This window comes from Scylla paramamosain, chromosome 31 (assembly GCF_035594125.1).
Source record: "Scylla paramamosain isolate STU-SP2022 chromosome 31, ASM3559412v1, whole genome shotgun sequence".
NCBI classification, from domain to species: domain Eukaryota; kingdom Metazoa; phylum Arthropoda; class Malacostraca; order Decapoda; family Portunidae; genus Scylla; species Scylla paramamosain.
Window position 1 is genome coordinate 195,363 of NC_087181.1, and position 22,138 is coordinate 217,500.

At 41.8% G+C, this 22,138-nt stretch overlaps 2 protein-coding genes across 4 annotated transcripts in view; both read left to right on the plus strand.

The window, feature by feature from the left end:
• The first annotated feature begins 1,146 nt into the window (after nucleotides 1–1,146).
• Nucleotides 1,147–17,384, plus strand: LOC135116355 (eukaryotic translation initiation factor 4E type 2-like). 3 transcript variants are annotated; one of them, XR_010276245.1, is made up of 8 exons: nucleotides 1,147–1,305; nucleotides 6,538–6,610; nucleotides 7,238–7,365; nucleotides 7,939–8,053; nucleotides 8,674–8,826; nucleotides 9,794–9,930; nucleotides 12,811–13,011; nucleotides 17,219–17,384. XR_010276245.1 is itself a non-coding variant. In XM_064033727.1 (7 exons), exons 1-7 carry the CDS (start codon nucleotides 1,277–1,279, stop codon nucleotides 17,286–17,288), a joined length of 705 nt encoding a protein of 234 aa, XP_063889797.1. In that variant the 5' UTR covers nucleotides 1,147–1,276; the 3' UTR covers nucleotides 17,289–17,384. The 3 variants fall into 3 exon arrangements, 2 of the variants coding, with proteins under 2 accessions (XP_063889797.1, XP_063889798.1); XM_064033727.1 differs by lacking the exon at nucleotides 12,811–13,011; XM_064033728.1 differs by lacking the exon at nucleotides 17,219–17,384 and having other exon boundaries at nucleotides 12,811–15,639.
• A 2,751-nt stretch (nucleotides 17,385–20,135) lies between these two features.
• The window catches only part of LOC135116350 (dimethylglycine dehydrogenase, mitochondrial-like), a 62,859-nt gene continuing 60,856 nt past the window's right edge, over nucleotides 20,136–22,138 (plus strand). Inside the window, exon 1 of the mRNA XM_064033721.1 lies at nucleotides 20,136–20,271. The gene's annotated coding sequence lies outside the window, so the exon portion shown is untranslated. The remainder of the gene's footprint in view (nucleotides 20,272–22,138) is intronic.

The window sequence follows — 22,138 nt, forward strand, 5'->3', positions numbered from 1 at the left end:
AACAGGTGAAAGAATACAAGTATACAAGGATGTGGATGAGTCCTAGTGGGTGTGGAAAGGCAAAGAATGAAAAGATAAGTATGGTAAACCAGTGGGTAGGTCGATTGGGAAGCGTGGCAAGGATGAGAGCAAGTAAATATGATGTGTTAAGAGAAGTGTGGAAGAGTGTGGCTGTGCCATGTATAATGTATGGTATGGATGTGATTGCATGGAATGAAAGTGAAATTGATAGTTAGAAGTGGGCCAGAATAGAGTAGCAAGGATGGCACTGAGTCCACCGAGGTACGCAGCAGTAGAAGCCTTGAGAGGTAATGTGGGATGGAGCACCTTTAGGAAAAGACTCACAAAAGCCACACTAAGGTAGAAAATTAGGCTTGAGAGAATGGATGATGCAAAAATAGCAAGGAAGGTGTACCTGTGGAATGAAAATGGAAGCAAATGGAGGAAGAGATGCATGAGAATGACAGACAGGAATGAATTACAAGTTGTTTGGGTGATGAGAATGGTTGGGAGGAATCAAAATGAGCGTGAGTGAGTGGTAACAAGAGGAGGCAGAGTGGGAGCCGAATGGGATGTGAGAAAATGGAAGAATGAAATAGACAGAGAAGTGAAATGTGTAGGAATGAATGAATGTAAGAATGAGATGGAAAGAAAGAAGACCCTGGAATGGTACAAGGAGAAAGAGGCCCCGAGGTATGAAAGGTGGTATAATGGAAGCCTGGGCGGTGATATCTTCCGAGCGAGGGCATAGTGTATGGATGTGAATGCAAGGAGTTACAGATGGTCTGAGTCCCGCAGCAAAGTGTGCCAAATGTGTGACATGGAGAGGATGAGACGGTGGAGCATGTGGTGCTGGAGTGTGTGAAGTATGCCAGAGACAGGAATGAGATGATGCAAGTGATACTGACTGAGTTAGGGCATGATAGGAATGAAAGGGGAGAAGACAGGAAAGGAGTGGATGGTGTTGTTGCTGGGACTGTGTAGAGAGGCGAATGAAAGGATGATTGAGGAGGTGAAAGAGTTTCTGGAGAGAATGTGGCGTGCCAGATGTAAGAAAAATTAGTGTAGAGGATGCTGTTCGTTTCTCTTTTTTTTTTCCCTCCTACAGGAGTTGCCGATCCAAAGGCCTGCCTTGGGAGTGATCCCGAGCCACCTGTGCCATCAAGATCAAGATCGCCGCCATCATTATCATCATCAGGTCCGCCATTGTTAGTGTTATGGTGGTCAGCTGATCAGGCCTGTCACGCATTTCTCTCAGTATTTCCCTTGCGTCAGAATGTCCACGATGGTCAACAAATATGATGCGTAAGTATGACTTCGTCCTTCAATCCATCACCGCCACACCAGCGCCAAGTATCTCATTAACGTGTACTCTGGCCAACACATGAGGTGCACTTTTCCCTCGTGTGTCGCTTCGCTGGCCTAGGTTTTAATGGTGTGCGTGTGCCCTTCGCTTTCTCTCTTCCTGACGCTCTGGCAGCAGTCTGACATATACTTATACTAGGATATCACGATTACAGAAATGATCAACACATGAGGCGTACTTTTCCCCAGTGTGTCGCTTCGCTGGCCAGGGTTTGAATGGTTTGCTTGTGGCCTTTGCGTTCTCTCTCAGTCGGACACACTGGAAGCAGTCTGACATTAATTACCATGACATGGGACTGAAAAAAAAAAAAAAAACGGATACAGACGTGGCCAACACATGAGAGGCGCCTCCTCGTGTGTCGCTTTACCGGCCTGGGCTTGAATGGTGGGTGTGTGGTCTCTACTTTCCCTCTCTTCTGGACATACAAGATGTAGTCTGGCGTGTATTTACACTAAAGTAACATGGTTACAGACGCGGCCAACACATGAGGTGCACTTTTCCTTCGTGTGTCACTGGTGGCCTGGGTTTGAATGGTAGGCATGTGGTCTCTACTTTCTCTCAAACTCTGACACACTGGGAGCAGTCTGGCATGTATCAATATTGCTGGGGACTGAAGCAACACTCATACATAAGTGGACAGGCAGCAACAAATGAGCTGAATGGTACAGCATACAGCCCATTTGTGTTACTTTTTATCATTCTTTTGTTAAGTTATTTGTGGGATGGTGCCTCAGCAGTGTGTGGCTTACATGAACCCCTTTGGACCCTGTTCATTCTCTGGGTTAGGGGGAACTTGAGAAGCCTGCCAGATAAGCATTGAGGGATGAGGGAGCAGCACCCCCTCACCCCCACACTGTCCAGGCTGCCTCACACCCACACCCTTGCTAGTTGTTTCCTGCAGATGCAGACATATTTTCTCTGGGATAATATTGAAATAACAGTAGCATTTTCATCCAAGAGGTACGTTAGGTTAGGTGTAGGTTAATTCAGTTCATTAATTTAACTGCTCATCTCTTCATTGTGCAGATTGTGACTTGAATAAGCAGTTGTTTCAGTTTCACCCAAGCAATAGTTTTTGATGTGCCATATGTTTTGTGGTGATACAAGGAGTGAATTAATTGATTTTCTACCTCTTTCCTGTTGCAAATGTCTTGTTTTGTTGTTATTGATTAATTCACTGCATGTATCACCAGAAAACTTAAGGCACCTCAGAAAATTATTGGTTGGGTGAAGCTGGAAATTGACCAAAAAAGCTTCATATTTTGCTGAGAAATAAGCAGTCATCGTTGGGAAATTAGTAGGCTAAGGTTGTTAACATATTCGTCTTTCTATGTAATAATTTTGTCAATCTTGGATAAAAGGTTATTTTTTCAAGAAAGGTAAAATGTGGCATGAAATTTGTCCCCATGCGGCAAGTTAACATTTAAAAAGAGTAACATTCCAGAAGAAAAAGCATAAAAAATGAAGCCAGACCCAGAGATACAGACACTTTTCCTCTGTGCTGAATTTGTATGAAGGCTGTTATCATCTCAGGAAAGGAAAATCCGACATGAGTTTTGTTACATTCACATTTTAACAAGAAATAACACTCCAAACAAAAATAAGCATAGAAATAATTCCATATGAAATGTTTGCCTCTGATGTGTAACAAACTTACGCCACCAAAACCTAATCTAAATCTGACCTGACTTCCCATGCAAAACTAACCTAAACTAACCCTGTTGGGCAGCGAGGTCTTCCAGGGCTACTCTAACCAAATACTGCAAGCCAAACAGCTCTTGTGGGGCTTTTCACTATAATATTAATATCACTTATGGTAGTTATTTTGCATTGAAGGTTGCTGTGGCTCAGTGTGTGACAGGGAGCAAAGTTAGTCTCACTCAGCTTGATTTCTCACCCACAGGTTTTCTTCTTCCTTTGCTCAGGAATAACATTGTGCTTCTCACAATTACAATTAATTATCATGCCGCATTGCTGAAGCAGAAACATCACACGCAAAGCTGCCTGCATCGGAGCTCACACGAAGCTCTTGCTGTGCTTTGCCTTTGAGTTATGGGTGCTGCTGTGCTTTGTGTGAGTTATGGGTGTTGCTGTGCTTTGTGTGAGTTGTTGGTGCTGCTGTGCTTTGTGTGAGTTATGGGTGTTGCTGTACTTTGTGTGAGTTATGGGTGCTGCTGTGCTTTGTGTGAGTTATGGGTGTTGCTGTACTTTGTGTGAGTTATGGGTGCTGCTGTGCTTTGTGTGAGTTATGGGTGTTGCTGTACTTTGTGTGAGTTATGGGTGCTGCTGTGCTTTGTGTGAGTTATGGGTGTTGCTGTACTTTGTGTGAGTTATGGGTGCTGCTGTGCTTTGTGTGAGTTATGGGTGTTGCTGTGCTTTGTGTGAGTTATGGGTGCTGCTGTGCTTTGTGTGAGTTATGGGTGTTGCTGTACTTTGTGTGAGTTATGGGTGCTGCTGTGCTTTGTGTGAGTTATGGGTGCTGCTGTGCTTTGTGTGAGTTATGGGTGCTGCTGTGCTTTGTGTGAGTTATTGGTGCTGCTGTGCTTTTTGTGAGTTATGGGTGCTGCTGTGCTTTGTGTGAGTTATTGGTGCTGCTGTGCTTTGTGTGAATTATGAGTGCTGTTGTGCTTTGTGTGAGTTATGGGTCCTGCTGTGCTTTATGTGAGTTATTGGTGCTGCTGTGCTGTATGTGAGTTATTGGTGCTGCTGTGCTGTATGTGAGTTATTGGTGGTGCTGTGCTTCATGTGAGTCATTGGTGCTGCTGTGCTTTATGGGAGTTCCGTCAAGGCCACTCTACTGGTGATCTTCTGGCTTTCCTTACTGAGTCTTGGTCATCCTCTTTTAGAGATTTTGGTGAAACTTTTGCTGTTACCTTGGACATATCAAAAGCTTTTGATACAGTCTTGCACAAAGCTTTGATTTCTAAACTACCCTCCTACAGCTTCTATCCTTCTCTCTATAACTTCATCTCAAGTTTCCTTTCTGACCGTTCTATTGCTGCTGTGGTAGACGGTCACTGTTTTTCTCCTAAATCTATTAACAGTGGTGTTCCTCAGGGTTCTGTCCTGTCACCCACTCTCTTCTTATTATTCATTAATGATCTTGTAAACCAAACTTCTTGTCCTATCCACTCCTACGCTGATGATACCACCCTGCATTTTTCCACGTCTTTTCATAGATGTCCAACCCTTCAGGAGGTAAACATTTCACGCAGGGAAGCCACAGAACGCTTGACTTCTGATCTTTCTAAAATTTCTGATTGGGGCAGAGGAAACTTGGTATTGTTCAATGCCTCAAAAACTCAATTCCTCCATTTATCAACTCGACACAACCTTCCAGACAACTATCCCCTCTTCTTCAGTGACACTCAACTGTCTCCCTCTTCTACTCTGAACATCCTCGGTCTGTCCTTTACTTATAATCTGAACTGGAAACTTCACATCTCATCTCTAGCTAAAACAGCTTCTATGAAGTTAGGCGTTCTGAGACGTCTCTGCCAGTTTTTCTCACCTCCCCAGCTGCTAACTCTGTACAAGGGCCTTATCTGTCCACGTATGGAGTATGCTTCGCATGTCTGGGGGGGGGTTCCACTCATACTGCTCTTCTAGACAGGGTGGAATCAAAAGCTTTACGTCTCATCAACTCCTCTCTTCTAACTGACTGTCTTCAGCCTCTCTCTCACGGCCGCAGTGTTGCATCTCTAGCTGTCTTCTACTGCTATTTTCATGCTAACTGCTCTTCTGATCTTGCTAACTGCATGCCTCCCTTCCTCCCATGGCCTCGCTGCACAAGACTTTCTTCTTTCTCTCACCCCCCATTCTGTCCACCTCTCTAACGCGAAAGTTAACCAGTATTCTCAGTCATTCATCCCTTTCTCTGGTAAACTCTGGAACTCCCTGCCTGCTTCTGTATTTCCACCTTCCTATGACTTGAATTCCTTCAAGAGGGAGGTTTCAAGACACTTATTCATCAATTTTTCAGTACTGCTTTGACCCTTTTATGGGACTGGCATTTCAGTGGGCATTTTTTTTTTATTGGATTTTTGTTGTCCTTGGCCAGTGTCCTTCCTACATAAAAAAAAAAAAAGTGAGTTATGGGTGCTGCTGTGCTTTGTGTGAGTTATGGGTGCTGCTGTGCTTTATGTGAGTCATCACTGCTGCTGTGTTATTGTGCAGTTACACAATTAGAATATATGTTACTTGTGTGCTATTTTTTTCTCTTTCAGGTTACTTTTCCTGTGGTTTAGTAATGCAGATACACAAGTTTGTTGTATTTGGTATCACTTATTATAGCCTTAGAAACTTACCTCGAATGACAGCATTGAACTCAGCCAATATTTCAGCTAAAGTTGTGTGTTTTATTATATGAGAATTCCTGGTATGGCTGTACAAAATTGAGGCTACCTGCCCCTGCCTTTGGGACCTCTCTGCCCATGCAACCTCTCTGTCCAAGAAATGTCTCGTGGTATGAGCAAGTGACTGTTGTGTTGGGTGGCAATTACCTGCACCAAAAGTGTGTTTTCAGCCTTATAGAAATAGTTTTATTTTGTACAATAATATGCATAGATACTTGCTAGTGGGCAGGATAATGATGCCTCAAAATGTGTCAATAGTCTGGCAGGGGCACCACACCCCTACACTCACCACAGGACCAAGATGGGAAATGTTTATGGCGTGTGGTGTTTATGGTGCTTCTTGCTGCCAAAATGTTGAAGTTGTTATTAATATATTATTCTAATACTCTGTCATCAAGTCCTGCTCCATTTATTGTACATATGAACAAAACAACTGCCAAAGTAATATGTGTATCCATTGACTACTATTTATATGCATGTATAGATGTATTTTTGTATTATTATTTAATACTAGTAGGAAGTACCCTGCATCTGCTGTGGTCTCAGGCTTGGAGTAGATATGGGATAGAGGACAGTCTCATTAGGAAGGGGCAGGGGTAAACTAGTGTATGCAGCCAGGCCTTGCTGTGGATGTGTGTGGCCAGCTGTGCAATGCCTGAATTTTTGGGGTGTAGTGCAGTGGGCCATGAGACTGTCCCTTGCATGGTGCCTTGTCTGGGGCATCCTGTTTGGGATTGTCAGCCTGATATATAGATAGATAGATTATTTTTTTTATTAATTTTGTGGGTTACCATGATGTTTGTGTTTGGCTTGCAGACTGAAGAATAATGAGGAGTCTGGAGAAGAGGACAATGGTGGCAGGGATCTGAAGGAGATGGAAAAGCCTTTGGTAAGTTGGCTGTTTGTTTTTTGTTGCTAACCTTCATAATCAATATTGACATTGAAGAAAAGGCAGAGGATAGTTGTAGAATCATTAATACAGGTGCTGTTTACTTTGGGTGTTAGCATCATCACAATGCACAGTCAGCCCTTGCTTGTTTAATATACATTCAATAATTATGAAATCTGATTTGATGAACTCTTCACTATTCAATATGTCTACACTTCTCTTAGAAAAGCTGTATTTCCTTGTGCTACATCTTCCTTTATCAAAGTTTTCTTGTGTTCTCCTTTGTCAAAATTCCTCTTCATAACAAGAGATCACCTTTATGCACCTCCTTCATTTTGTTCACCTCTTAATGTGTTGTTATTATGTCTCCTCTCTTCTTTTTTTTGTGTGTGTGTTTGTGTTGCAAGATTCGAAAGGTTTATTTATTCATACAGACCCTGAATAGGATATGAAAGATAGGTGGAAATAGGTAATTATGTTTTATATGTGGACTGCCATGTGTAGGCTTGTTGGTTTCTTGTAGCTTCCCATATCCTCTTATGTTGATGTCAGTTAACAATCATTTATCGTGGTGAAAGAGCAAGATTAACAAAGCTCATTTGTCTGCTGCTCTGTGTGTGCGTGCAGCCTCCAGTGGAAGTGAAGCCTGGAGACCATCGCCTACAGTTCACCTACAACATTTGGTTCAGCCGGAGAGCACCGGGCAAACAGGCAACCACACAGAACTATGACCAGAACCTCAAGTTAATTGGCAGGTGAGTGAGTGTTGGCTGAGGTCCATAGTCACAAATGCTTTACTCTTTCAACACAACCATTTCCCAAGGCCACAGAGATGATTACTGGTAACTGGATTCTCAAGAGGAAGAGGGTGTCTCTTGTAGATAATGTAGAAATCTTGTCAGTGTGTCACTAGAACTGTAAAAACACCCTTAGAAACCTGTGGAACTTCATCTAGAGCCTTTTGACAGTAGTGGAGGTACAGACAGAAGTGTTTCAGAATATGGTCCTTACTTGCAGGACATTGGGAGTAGTGTGCTCTCTCTCTCTCTCTCTCTCTCTCTCTCTCTCTCTCTCTCTCTCTCTCTCTCTCTCTCTCTCTCTCTCTCTCTCTCTCTCTCTCTCTCTCTCTCTCTCTCTCTCTCTCTCTCTCTCTCTCTCTCCCTCTCTTATAGTCATGAATAATAATATGTGTTCATTTAATACATTGCATCATCCTAACTGTGTGTGTGTGTGTGTGTGTGTGTGTGTGTGTGTGTGTGTGTGTGTGTGTGTGTGTGTGTGTGTGTGTGTGTGTGTGTGTGTGTGCGCGCGGCGCGCGCGTGCCTCAGATTTGCCTCGGTGGAGCAGTTTTGGGCTTACTACAGTCGTTTGGTACGGCCGGCAGACCTCAACTCACACTCGGACATACACATCTTCAAGGACGGCATCAAGCCCATGTGGGAGGTAGGTGGTAGTAGCGGTGGTGGCGGCGGCAGCTCCAGGCACTTGTTTGGGACTTGTTGACATTTCTGCACATTAATGATGATGTTTTTAGGAAGATTTAAGGACTTGCTCAGGCAGCAAACTTTTTCATCTGAAAGCAGCATAGTTGTGTTAAAATTAATGGAGATATTTGAAGTTGCAGCATGCTCCCTGATGAAACTGTTATGTCAAGGAGTAGGTGTTTTTTGCAGATAAAAAATGTTTTTTCCCAGAGTTCTATCAGCAACTGGGATTCATTTCCCAGTTAGGTTAGAGCATTTTGTCAGCCATCAGATAGGCACAGTTGTCGAGAGAGGTGTTATTTTACAAAATATTTTCAACAAAAAGTTAGCATCAGGCAATTAATTTCTCCTCTTGCATCCTCAGTTCTTAGTTTCAGCATAGTTCTTAATATAAAGTAATTTATCAGTTCATATATTAATTTCTATATGATATGGAGACATCACTACTTAGGGAAACTTGCTATATGACATAAAGCAAGATTTAGACTCTTATCACTCTTATCTGCATTGAAATTGAGATGAAAAGTGTTCAGATCAGATTTAGTGTAAGCTTTTCTTGTTTGGCTTCCTCCCCAACAGGATGCAGCCAACAAGAATGGTGGGAAGTGGATAGTGCGGCTGAGGAAGGGTCTGGCCTCCCGGTGCTGGGAGAACATGATCCTGGCCATGCTGGGGGAACAGTTCATGGTTGGGGATGAGATTTGTGGTGCTGTCATCTCTGTACGTTTTCAGGTGAGCAGAAGAAAGAGCATTACTTTGAATTGTCTCTTTGCCACACAGTGTTGTGTCTTTGTGTTACATTCATGCAGCCTTGTGAAGCACACAAGATAAGGACTTGACAGGCATGTTGCACGTAGCATTACAGTAATGATGTATGAGAGAATTTCTTTTGGAATCCTTGACCCTAAAATGTAACAGTGTGACCCCAGTCATCTCTCCACACAGGTGCACATATTTCTAAGAAGAGTAACTTTTAAAGGTCTGTTCCTCATTTTATAGTCAAAACAGCAAAAAATTCACCATTTTCAATAAGAATGTTACCTTTTTTGAGAGATAATATTAAACACAACACTTATGTTTCTAAAGCTTGGTAACAGAAGTGCTTTGGGAGTGAAATGTGTAAAATACTTGGCTGTAGAAGCTCTTTGGCATATATGCTCAGTGATTTCCTTTATATATTCACTATCACATATTCACACTGCAGTTTTGAAAAATGTGAGATGTAGTCTTGATGTGCTGTAGAAGAATATGATGGCTACTAGAATCATTAAGAAGTGTGGTGGAAAGCTTTGTCCAACACTCCCTCTGCTTGGCTGGAACACTGCTTTGGTGCTTTGGGATGAAGTGGTTTTGTTTAAAAGTAAGAATACATGATACAAGTGACAATGGAACCTGTTGAGTATGAAATTTAACATCATGTTTACATGATGCATGTTAAATTTTTGTCTTCCACATGTCTTGTGTGTAAGCGTTGTGTTTAGCCAAGACACCTTGCTATTTAGCAGTATTCAAGCATTATGAATATTTTTATCATCTATCTATCTGTTATGGTAAAAAAGTTCTAAAGACAGGACCACTGTGTTTAGTTTAGGACCAGAATACCATCATCACTTCATTTTCATCTAAGATATTCACACAATATTAAAAAAAAGCACATTAAAATTTTAATGAAAACCAAGATTTAATGGCACCCTGACAGGAGGACATCATCTCAGTGTGGAACCGGACAGCGCAGGACACAGCCACCACCACTCGCATCCGGGACACACTCAAGCGTGTGCTCAACCTGCCACCCAACACCGTCATGGAATACAAGACTCACAACGACTCACTCAAGTAGGTAGACTGTGTGCTCCTGGGGCTGTCACTTGTTCTCTGTTGGTGCTGTGGTCTCTCTCTCTCTCTCTCTCTCTCTCTCTCTCTCTCTCTCTCTCTCTCTCTCTCTCTCTCTCTCTCTCTCTCTCTCTCTCCTCTCTCTCTCTCTCTCTCTCTCTCTCTCTCTCTCTCTCTCTCTCTCTCTCTCTCTCTCTCTCTCTCTCTCTCTCTCTCTCTCTCTCTCTCTCTCTCTCTCTCTCTCTCTCTCTCTCTCTCTCTCTCTCTCTCTCTCTCTCTCTCTCTCTCTCTCTCTCTCTCTCTCTCTCTCTCTCTCTGTGTGTGTGTGTGTGTGTGTGTGCGTGTGTGTGCGTGCATGCGTGCGTTATTATGGATGCATTAACAGTGCCTTTCTTCATCTGTGTGTTTGTGTGAAAGCAAAGACTCAGTGCCCCGCCAGCAGGTAAGCACATACTGAAAGCTACAGAGAGGACAACAGGTGCTGCAGGACATTGGCTAGGAATGCTAGAAATTTGGGAACCAATATGAGGTGCATTCAAAAAGTTCCAAGATTATTATTTACAAAAAAGCAAAATCCATACTTTATTTAAACCTTGCTGTGAAATAATAATTTTGTATGACAGTGCATTCCTTCCTTTGCTTGTGCTACACTTGAGATGTTTCCTGGAGGCATGGCTCCCTAAGTGTGTCATTTGCCATCTGCACCTCACAGTGGATCCTCTCAAAGTAGTAACCCTTCGTGTTGAAAGTGATCTTGTAGAAAAGGAAGAAGCTGCAGGCAGCCACATCTCGCACGCCAGGGGTGAAGTAATTGTCGTCAGACTTGGTGGTGAGATAAACATGGATGTGATGGATACTTTGTTGTGTGTGTGTGTGTATGTGTGTAGCTAAGTATTCAGGTACATAAATAGGCAAGGTTTTAACAATTTCTTTATGTCATATATTTACTGTAATGATGTGAGGCTACTGTTGCTTCATTGTATTGTTTTGATGCACAGTAAGAAACAACCTTTGGTTCAGACATCATGTGAAAGGTGAGTTAATGGAGTGGACGTGAGTGATGCATTGTTGTAGAGAGAGGGAGAAACAGGAAGAGAGGATGTATTTACTTAGTTGTAGTATCCAGGGCTTGAGTGTAGTTCATGTGGCCTTGTCTCCATATACATATTTATAGAACTTCCTCTAATTAATGCATACTTTTCCTCATCACTTTATCCTTCAGTCCCCTTTATATGTCTTTACTTCTATATTTCTTTTTCATATCTCTTCAAATATCCAAGTTTCTCTCCTCAAAAATAGGTAATCTCCATCTTGTTCTTTTATTCTGCTTATCAGTTTGTGTATTGTGATTATGTATGCTCTCTCTCTCTCTCTCTCTCTCTCTCTCTCTCTCTCTCTCTCTCTCTCTCTCTCTCTCTCTCTCTCTCTCTCTCTCTCTCTCTCTCTCTCTCTCTCTCTCTCTCTCTCTCTCTCTCTCTCTCTCTTTCCATTGGCAGTCCAGCTTTTTAAAATTTCCCTTCGTATGTGAAGTTTTCATTGTATTCTTTTCAATTTCTTCATTTTTTTTTTTTTAGTATACATATATGGTGAGTGTGTGTGTATGTGTGTGTGTGTGTGTGTGTGTGTGTGTGTGTGTGTGTGTGTGTGTGAACAAATTTAATCCTTTCCAGAAGCAATCACTAAGGTTGAAAATTGTAATGATATCTGCCACTGTGCTACCTTTGTCTCCCCTGTCTTGCATGATCTGATGCACGGCTCCTTAAAAAAAGTCTTACTTGCTCTAGAATGTTGCTGGGAATTATAATGTAATGTATGAAAACCTTTTGTTAGTCCATTGATTTATAGGAGAATAATAATGTCATCTTATCCTATATAAATCCTTTTTGTTTGCACTGAAAGATATAATTAATTCTTATAGATTACATGATTTATTGATTACAGTATCTTGAAGTTTTGTGTTTTTTTGTTTAGCGGAGGCAGTGGCTATCCTGTGGCTCAGAGGGAGGCATCATGCATAGTAGTCCTAACATGGGGAATGAATGGCTTCTCTTGAGTCTGAAACCTCCCACAATGTTCACTAAGGGAGTTAAACTGAGGTTACTTTAATCTACCATTACACGGAGCAGTTGACAAATCATCACGATAAAGACTGACAGTATTGCCATGTGTTGGGATGGAATGCTTCAAGTAAGAAGCTCAGTTCCAGTAAGAGGCAATATTGCTGGTCCTCGTATTGATCAGTTTGTCATATATCTTGTGCTACAATAGATCAATAGCTTGTGATGGGGATTAACTAAACTATGCTGTTCTAGTGTCAGTGTTACCTTGGCAGTAAAACCATCTGCATTTCTCCTGACCATGCATTTATTTTACTTCTCATACTGTCTCATTATTATTTTTGCCAATCATTTCATACAAAAGTAATATGCAAGTAAATGCCAGTGATATATAACACTAGTATGTGGGAGTGTCAGTCTGAGGTATATACATTAATTACTTACCTAAGTACAGGAAGACAGGGCCTTGTTCATCTGTAAACTTTTATCATAATTGTTTCTGTGATAAATTTTCTGTCTCCCTCAGTGCAAGTAAAGTAAAGCTTGAAACATGCCACATCTTTATTTTTTGCTCATTGAATTCATGTAGGGTTACACGAATGTCATGGTGTCATTGCCAGTCAAAAGTTGAAAGCTTCTTGAGACATTTGGAGAATGTTGAGTTATAGATTCTCAAAGAGAAGAGCATCAACTTGACACGTGAGAGTAGCTCATCTGTGTGTGGTGGGGAATGTGGGGTGGGCTGAGGGTAGCCACTGCCTTCCCTGTGAGTGTGTCACAGCATCTTCTCACCCTTATTTTGGCCTCTTGCACTGACCCTCGCTAGGCACACCCACCACTCCACCAGCAGCTTCCTCCGCAAACCTGGCCCCCTCCACTGATGTCTCCATCCCCCCAACCTTCCCCATTTGCCTGGAAGTGAGGAGGAGGAGAAGGAGGAAGGAAGGGAAGTCTGTTCGGGGAAGGATGGGAGTGGCGGGTTATACTGGAAATCAGGCGAGGCACCGGCTATTCACTGTTTGGCTGTGTGAGTGAGGTGTTCTAAATAACTATGTGTTTGTATGTCTCTTTATATCTTGTGTCTCATGCTCACATATCATCCTTCTGAAGAACCTCACTGTACTGTGAGCAAGAGTTTTTTGGATGTACAGTACAAGTATACTTATTGGAGGGTGGTGGTGAGAGGAAAAGTGGCAGAAGTACTTTGTGTCGCACACTGTCCTCCACTCACACACACTGAAGAAGACAGAAACCAGTGTTTCAGGAGTAAAGTACTTCTTCATCCCATGTTCCCTCTCAGCTTCCACTCACTGGTCTTACATACTACTACAGTATACTAATGATGGCTTGTCTTGAGAGGTGTGACACACTGCACTCCTCTCCAGTGTGGCAGGTGGAAGTGTTAGTGGTGGTGGTAATAATGATTGGTGATGATGATTGACTAAGAAATGGTCCCTCACAAATGGATTATGTTCATTGTATTATAGTGTAGGAAAGAATAACTTAATAAATTACTATCTATCTCTCAGGTCAATTGAAATTTGTCTAAAGTCCTCAGATGAACAGATCTCCTTTGAGAAAGGTATCACAAGAAAGGGAGTGTCAGGACCAAGCTTACAGAGTGATTACCTAGACTGCTCATGTGTGACCATGTATGTGTTGTGATGAATAGTGATGATCAAGATATAGATGTCCATTCTTATGTTTACTGTGTGTGTGTGTGTGTGTGTGTGTGTGTGTGTGTGTGTGTGTGTGTGTGTGTGTTTTCTACCATAAATAACTGGACTGCACAAGCACTGAATTCTTAAATGGATAATCTGTGTCAGTAGTCTGAGTGCAATTGTTTGGCTCATGGTTGTCTTGGAGTTGTTTATTGAAAGCCATTGAGAATAGCAGTTCCTGTCAGACATTATATGAGTAGTTCAGGGAAAGCAAAGAGCAGTAGATATCAGTCATATCAACTGATACTTACTCCTCTTTGTCAAGACAAATTCCCTCTCCTGATGACAAATTGTTTATCCTAGTTTTGTTACCTGAATTCCTTTCTCATGGTGATGTCTGGCAGGAATCAGTTCCTGATGGTTCAAGGCAACAAGGATGCCTCTTGTGGTCCTTGGAAGAGACTTTTTCCTTCATGCCATGTGTAGAAGGTCAAGTATTTTTACATTCTACATCTGATTGGACTGAATGAGAAGGAACATTTGAACCACTCATCATACTTAACTACTTGATGAGTTGGTTGAATGTGATGATTGCTTTAAAGTAAAATGCCACAGCGATTGTTGGTGCTGCCTTTTCTTTTTCACTGTGAAAACTGTCTGCTGCAGTGGAATGCATAACAAGAATAAGATTCTGTAATTAGTTGGATATTGGCAGGTGTGGCATGAGGCAGAAGTTGATGTGAAAGCTGGCCACAAGAGACTGTCTCTGGGGATTGAATCCCTGATGCCACACTCAAAGTAAACATGTGAGTGCAACTTGTTATCACTTAGGCCACAAGTGATCACCGAGGCTCGTGTGGATTTTGGTTAGCCTTGGCCATACTGTCACTACAGTGAGTTGTCTCACTCACTGTTGAACACTGGTTGGTGAATACGAGATAGATGGATTTCTGTGAATGAGTTGCAATACCTATGGTGTTTGGGCACCCCTGAGGTGTTTAGTGGCACTGGAGGAATCCATGGTAGCCTCCTCATGGTGGGCCTGGATGTGGGTAGCCATGGTGTGATGTGACAGCTGGTGTGCTAATGGCTGGCTTTGGTTCTGTGACATAGAGATGTCTCATCCCAACTGGCCATTGAACACCAGTTGTTGCCAGCTTAATCATGGCATAAATCCCTGTAATCAGTGCTTGCTGTGGTCACAGTTAGTCCATGTGTTTCTCAGCTGCCAGCTATAGGTTTTGGCATCTGCCCACCAGAACTTTGTCACAGTTGCCCTGTGAGGGATATGTGGCATCAAGGTATTGATTGATTGATGAATACTTACGTCTCTCTACTGGAGTGACTTGAATGTCGTAACTTTTCACTGTACATATGAACATTGATTTTCACATTGTTGTATGTATTATCATCGTAATTTATTAAATATTCACTTGAGGATGAAAGTGTTGCGAGTCTCAGATTTTCTCTTCTCCAATGAATCACTGTTTTGTTCTCTTGCCATCCAAACAACCTGGTTGAACTTTGTTTTGAATGATGAAGTACTTTGTGTTAGTTAGTGCCTCTGAGTACCTGAGGGGCAAAGGATGGATTCCTTCACTGCCAAGGTAACCACGAGGGATTGTGTGCAAGATCAGGTGCAGTAATGTTCTGCCACAGTCCAGACATTCCAGACTTTTACTTCAAAAAGGATACATGTAAGTTACTGGTTTTGAAAGCCAGAATCTACCCATTTATAGGAGTTTGTGAGGGACCAGTGTACTAATTTTTCTTGTGGCTCTCAGTACTGAACACTAACAAGGAGTTATTGATACCAACCAGATAGATTTGTGTCATCAGCAAACCTGTGTTTCAGTGGCAATATAAATTTGTTGTCTTTATGTCCTTTGAGGATACAAAGGATGTAGACCAGTGCTTCATATCATAGGGTTCTCTCTTTGGCCTTTATATGAAAATAGGGAGTGTTTAATAGACAAATAAATATTGAATAATGTTATAGTCTATCCCATAACCTCCAGTGATATATTTAAATTTACACATAACATTGCTTGCATTCTTATAAATTTATTTGCTTTTTACTGCATAAAATCAGGAAAGCTGTAATGAAGATAAGAAAAATTAATACTATAAAGGAATGGAAGGTTGATGTAATTCTGACAGCAAGATAAAAGTTGATGGTTCATTGGCCCCTTGGCTGCAAAGTGTTGGTCTTGACAGTCTTGCTTGTGTGCATTTGTAGAGAATGTGACTGTGACTCAAGGCAGGTGTGACTGGCTCAGGCCATGGTGGGAACTGATTCTGACACCACCACCCTCCATTCCAAAGGGTGGTGGTGGTGGTGGTGGTGGTGGTGGTGGTTTAAAGGGCCACACATTCAATTTAGATCAAAATACGTTTTTACAGAATTTAAAGCTTGACATTCTTGTTATAAATAAATTTATAGATTTTGGGTCAACATGTGAGGAGGTGGTATTGCTGCTCTGGCTAACCAAACCCCACATGCTAATGTGATAATGGTAATTTAAGAGTAAGGAATAGATGGTCACATGATGCACTGGAGCCCCTGGTGGGCCACACAACCTTTCTTGCAGACCATGTCTTGCCCATCTGGTTTAGGGTGTAAAGTTTTGTCTTGTTTGTTTTCCAAAATTTGATGATTGATAAAGGGATCTTCACTTTTAAGAGCTTTATGATTATGTATCTCAAGTTTTTTTTTTAAAGGTAGAATTTACATTGTTGATTTTTGTACAGATGGAATATAATTTGTATTTCTGTATAAATGTTGTAAATGTTTTTAGCTTGTAGCATCCATGGTGATTCAGCCAGCAATTGAAGGCCTGGAGCAAAACCAGCCCCAACTTGCAAGATTGTTGTGACCTGGACTGAGCAACTCTAGCCTGACTCAGTCCAGGATCCAGAGGTTGAGTCAGTTACATGACTCACTGCAGGATACAGAGATTGAGTGACAGTTACTTGACTCCTTGTAGGATCCAGAGATGGAGTCACAGTCACATAAGTACACTGCACACATTGTTTCATGCATCAAGTCAGTTGTGATGCCCCAGAGAGCTCTGGGGTGCAGAGTGTTGTGAGCTGCACCAGAGTTGAACACACACAGTTATGACTTCCCTGCACTGATGGCATGATTCAACCACTGGGCTTTTGACACACATCATGGGAAGTGTACAGTCGTGGTCAGTAGTCGAATAACACACCACACTCTTTTCCACTGTGTTGAGTGATCTCCCTTAACCTAAAGTCCCCTGATCTGCTAAGAATCTATCAAGTGTCAGGTTTAGTAAGGAGACTGTCTGCAGATCAAAGCAAAACACAATGAAAGTGACTGTGGAAGGTTACCAAACTTGTGGCCTTGACTACACACTGCCTTCACACTAATCAACTTACACTCAAACACTTCTCTATATGGACACTTGTCAAAATGGTTTCACTGGTAAATCTCCATGGCCTGTCACCATGAGTGTATTCATCTTGTGTTGCCACGACTGAAAGAGGCTTGCGATGACACCTGTGGTTGCAACTACCGTGTTTGACTCAGTTGCTGGTGCCTTGCAGAGATCACTCCAGCTTCCGCAACACCAGGGCGGACGGCTACACCCACAGAGCTGACTCCTTCCCGAGATAAGGTGGTGTGGTTACCCTCAGATAGTCCTGCCAGTCGTCTCCGGCCTCCACCTCACTCCTTGTATACATAGCTGCTAAATAGACCTTTATCAAGTCACTGGCTGGATGTTCATTATCTTTACCTTGAAGGAAACAGTGAGGGCTTGCAAGGAGGGGCATTTGCTGTCATATCTTCTTTTCTTCACTCTTTGTAAAGAAAGAGGAGTAAGTAAGGTTTTTTTTGTAGCCGTGTTTAGATATCTATGAAATTTAGCATAACATATGAACATAAGAAAATGAGGGAAGTTTCAAGAAATCATCCTGTGGTAGTCCCTGTTTGCATGCTTGTCAGTTGATTACCTTACCAAGCATGACTGAGTTTTGTTATTTACATACTTAGTTGTATGGGAGATGACATGGAGGTCATGAACATTCCTTCAGTTATTATCTGTCAGGAATGAATACTGATATACATATGAGAGTGCAAGCCATTCAGATGATGGGTGGCACTGCTGCACATCAGGGGAGTGTTGTCTGAGCAGTGCCTCTCAGTCAGGGACTGGGAAACCTGCCAGGAGAGAAGAAAGCTTGTGTTGTGGAGTATAGTTTGTAATTTCCTAAACAATATTTCTGCTGCATCTTGCCTTCGTCAACTCAACACATTCATGTCTAAACATCCCTTAGCTTCTAAACCATGACATTAAAAGCATTTGACCATAGAATATTTCTGACTTAGAATGACTTGATCTTTTATTTCTATGTGTAACTTTCCTCACATGACACCCTCAAGTACTACCATAGTGTATTTCATTGCCGGCACTTGCCATACCATTGCTCATGGGTATGTTGAAATCTTGTCAGAAAATATTTGTTATGTGCTATTGCAAACTGAAGGAATTTAACCTTATCTAACTCTATGTGGAGTTGAGATAACAGAATGCATGTGGCAGTTAAAAGTCTACCTACATGGCAGGTGATCCTTTGACTATTAGATGCTTATAGGTAAGGTCAGGCTAGGTTAGGTAGCAATTAAATGACAATGATACAGTGTTAGCTTAAAAAGCTCAACAAACTTCTCTTTAATATGAGGGCAAGAGGCATAAAAAAAAAAAAAAATAAGTATACTTAATTTTTGTGTTGATTCCCAAAGAAGAATTTTATAATATTTAACATTTTGACATGCATGGCTGAGATTTTTCCATAAAGCAAAAATATGTTATTCTTATCGTCTCTTTTCATTCAAATTAATCTCTTACTATTTTTTTTACTTTGTTTTATTTTATTTAATCAATTGACTTATTTACTTATTTATATTAATTTACTATTATTTTTTTATTGATTTATCTATTTTTATTTTATTTATTTATTCATTTATGTACTTATTTATCCATTTATTTATTTCTTTATATTTTGTGAAAATAGCGGCAATAAAGTGTATTTTTACTAATCACGTCACAACTTGACAAATTGACAAGGCGGGTAACCAACCGACTCTGCGTCAATGTTCAAGCAAGGCACGAGTAATGTTTGTGAAGTGACGCGTGACGTACCTGTTGCAGTACAATATTCCCTTTTTTCGCTACTAGAGATTCAGCAGTCCGGCCCTTCATCCTGCCTCACGTAATTCTATGATGCAAGGTACATTCATGTAGCATGTTAGCAACGCGGAAACTACACACGCGAGGCGGACCGGTGACCAACTCCAATGCATGCACTCAGACTTGACCAAGGAAGCAAGACACTCTTATTAGCACCATTGACCTTGACCAAAGATTCTTTATAGTTTCATGTCACTACCTACTATGGATTGTCATCTGTTGTGCTAGATACGTTTGGTGGTGGTGCCTAGTGATGGTGACATGTGACAGGTGAAGGTGGTCGCTGGACGTGCACGTGTTGATGTGATGCTGGTTTCCCTTGCTCCAGACTTAAGAACCTACACGCGAAGACAGTGTTACCTTATACTCTTGTAACGTTCAGTGCCACGGTTAATAGCACCCACTGTTGTAACCAAGGACTGCACGTGTACAGAGGCAGCCTTAGTCGTAATGCAGAAAAAATAACCAAGAAACGGGGGAGAATAGACACCGAAAACGCCACCGGTAAGTAAAGCTTGGCAAGTTTGTAATGCATTTTTAAAAGTAGCTCTTCGTTATAAGATAGCCTGTGTGCAATGGTGTCAGAATGATGTGCGAAATAAAGGGATATTACACGGAGATTTGCTTAGTTGCGTCGGCTTGAATGTGTTGCGCTGGTAAAGTTGCCCAGGATGCCCGTGCTTGTCAACTCAAGTCCTGCTGCCTGTGTAATACCGCTACATCAGTGAATACCGTACATAATGTTTTACTGGAGTGACCCAGGATAGCCAGGCAGTTGAGATGAATGGGAGAGATTAGGGGGAGGAATCTGTTATGCAGAGGAATCACAGAGGTTGATGGTGGGGAGGACTGGGAAAACCTCTATGGAGCGCCCCATGTGGTTCACCTTCGACCAGTGATGAATGATTAAGACAAGGAAGTATATAACTTCCTCAGACTAAGGCAACCGCTGTAAGCCTATTCTGTAGATCATTGGGTCGGATATGAATGTAATTTGGATTCCCTCAGTGGGAAGAAAAAAAAAAAACGCGTGTAAACAGTACTGATCACAACAATGTGAGCAAGTCGCTGCCCAGCTGCCACCAGAGGTAGTGTTGGTTTGTTATAAGGCTATACCTTGCATTTCCGGAGTGATGGAGATAATGATCCGGATCAGTCAGATCACCAGTATGATGGTAAGTGAAACGGGCTGCGCGACCAGATCAGTGATCCGAAACAGGCTCGGGGAGTACTAATATTTAGACGCATGACGTGTGCAGAGGGGAATGGGGAGGCAGGGTGGCGGGATAACCGCTAGCAGGGTTATGGAGGCCTCTCAGTACAGGACTGCCCGCCGCCGCGCAGGTGTCAGTGGCGAACGTGATCCATTGTGACAGGAGCAGCAGCAGCGCCTACAGCCACGCTACAGTACGGCAAACCAAAGCAAGGAGTCTCGTCTTGTGTCGACTATACATCTTGGAGGCACTGATGAATGTTATTGGGGAATTTACGCGTGTTTTCATTATTGCAGTGGTAGTTGAACAAAAATTCTCTACACTCTCATTGAAAAATAAACACGTGATACCCAACTAGGCCGATCATTTATGTGGTCTTTGAAAATAGTCTGAATGAGATTAAGCCTTTAAGAATACGACTTTAAGCTAAAAATGGCCTTGAACAGAGCACCATTCAGTCATTACGAGCTTGAGTTGTAGGTGACAAAGATCACTGCGGTGTCGTTACACTGAACTCTTGCCTGGACGAGCCGCAAGTGACGAGTACTTATCTACATACGTACAGTACATGACCAGACCTAACACATAAAACAGTGTGTGCTCCCTACCACCAACGGTGACGGAGTGTGCAGCTGTCAAAGTATTACATTTATTATTATTATTATTTATTTATTTTCCGTTCTGTCTATGACGAATGGAGAAGAAAACAAAAAAGTGTTTGGATTGTGTTCTGGCTCGTACAGAGTTGATGGATTTGTTCACATAATTCGGGATCTGTTAATATATAATTAAAGTGTCACAGTGCCTGTGTGCTTGTGTGCCATCCTGCGTGAGGCGGACCAAGGCGACCGTGGGTTTTGTTCAGAGATTATAATGATGGCCTTTGGTTGACGTCTGACTGCGGTCGACAATTATCACAAGGAACTTACCTATAACATATGTATGATCCTTAGTATATAAATAATGCCACACTTTTATCAATAATATCAATGTCGCGGGCACCGTCAAAGGTAATACCAGTTATGATTTTTTATAATGGATATATAGATACAGTGCACCTTACGATATAATACGCGTGTTCAAATCTCAGTGCATGAAAGTGCGTAGGCAGCCAGGACCCGCGTTCTCAAACCCTTTGTGTTCTCTTAAGGATTCCTTGACATAATTTCGAAGACCACAGAGATGATTTTTCGGGTTTTCGTGGATGCTTCTCACGTTGCTGGTATAGAGTTCTTATTAAATTATCAGTGGAATCATGAAAACACTTGAAAACCACCACCACCGACACTACGACCCCAGACTCGCACCCTTAGCGCTTCATCCAGCCAGCAGTCTTGTCACTCCACCTATTAAATCCTTACTCGCGATCCCTGTTCTTTAATGAGTCTTATCCAAGTGTTTCCGCCTTGCGCCGTTCTTTCGTTTATTTCTTTCTGTCACGTGTTCTTCATTGCAGTGTTTCCACCTTACTCTAGGTCTTCCTCCTCGCATTCCTGTCATCTCCATACGCTGTTGTCACCCCCACCTCATGTTCCTCATTCTGGCTCAGTGGGACGCATTCTCTAGTAAAATCTATTAGCTAATTAGTGAGTTTATTTGTTAATCAACTTTGTTTTTCTCTCCTTGTTTTCCTTCGTTTTTCTTCTGTTATTTCTTATTATTATTATTACGATTGTTTTATTATTATTATTATTATTATTATTATTATTATTATTATTATTATTATTATTATTATTATTGTTATTATTTATTTATTTTATTGTTAAACCAGCCTCCATTTTGCATTTTTTTTATTTAACTTTCTATAGGAGCGAGAATTTTATTTGGCTCTTCTTTTTTCCCTTATTTGTTATGTCCCTTCCTCAAGTGTTAAAAAATGTTGTTGTTGTTGTTGTTGTTGTTGTTGTTGTTGTTGTTGTTGTTGTTGTTACACACTCTCTCTCTCTCTCTCTCTCTCTCTCTCTCTCTCTCTCTCTCTCTCTCTCTCTCTCTCTCTCTCTCTCTCTCTCTCTCTCTCTCTCTCTCTCCACTACTACTACTACTACTACTACTACTACTAC

Bases quoted from the DNA above. Each gene is read 5' to 3' on its own strand.
- LOC135116355 (XM_064033727.1), top strand. From the start codon at position 1,277: ATGTCCACGATGGTCAACAAATATGATGC. The intron at 6,611-7,237 runs GTAAGTTGGCTG...GTGTGCGTGCAG, and splicing joins AGGAGATGGAAAAGCCTTTG to CCTCCAGTGGAAGTGAAGCC. The intron at 8,054-8,673 runs GTAGGTGGTAGT...CCTCCCCAACAG, and splicing joins GCATCAAGCCCATGTGGGAG to GATGCAGCCAACAAGAATGG.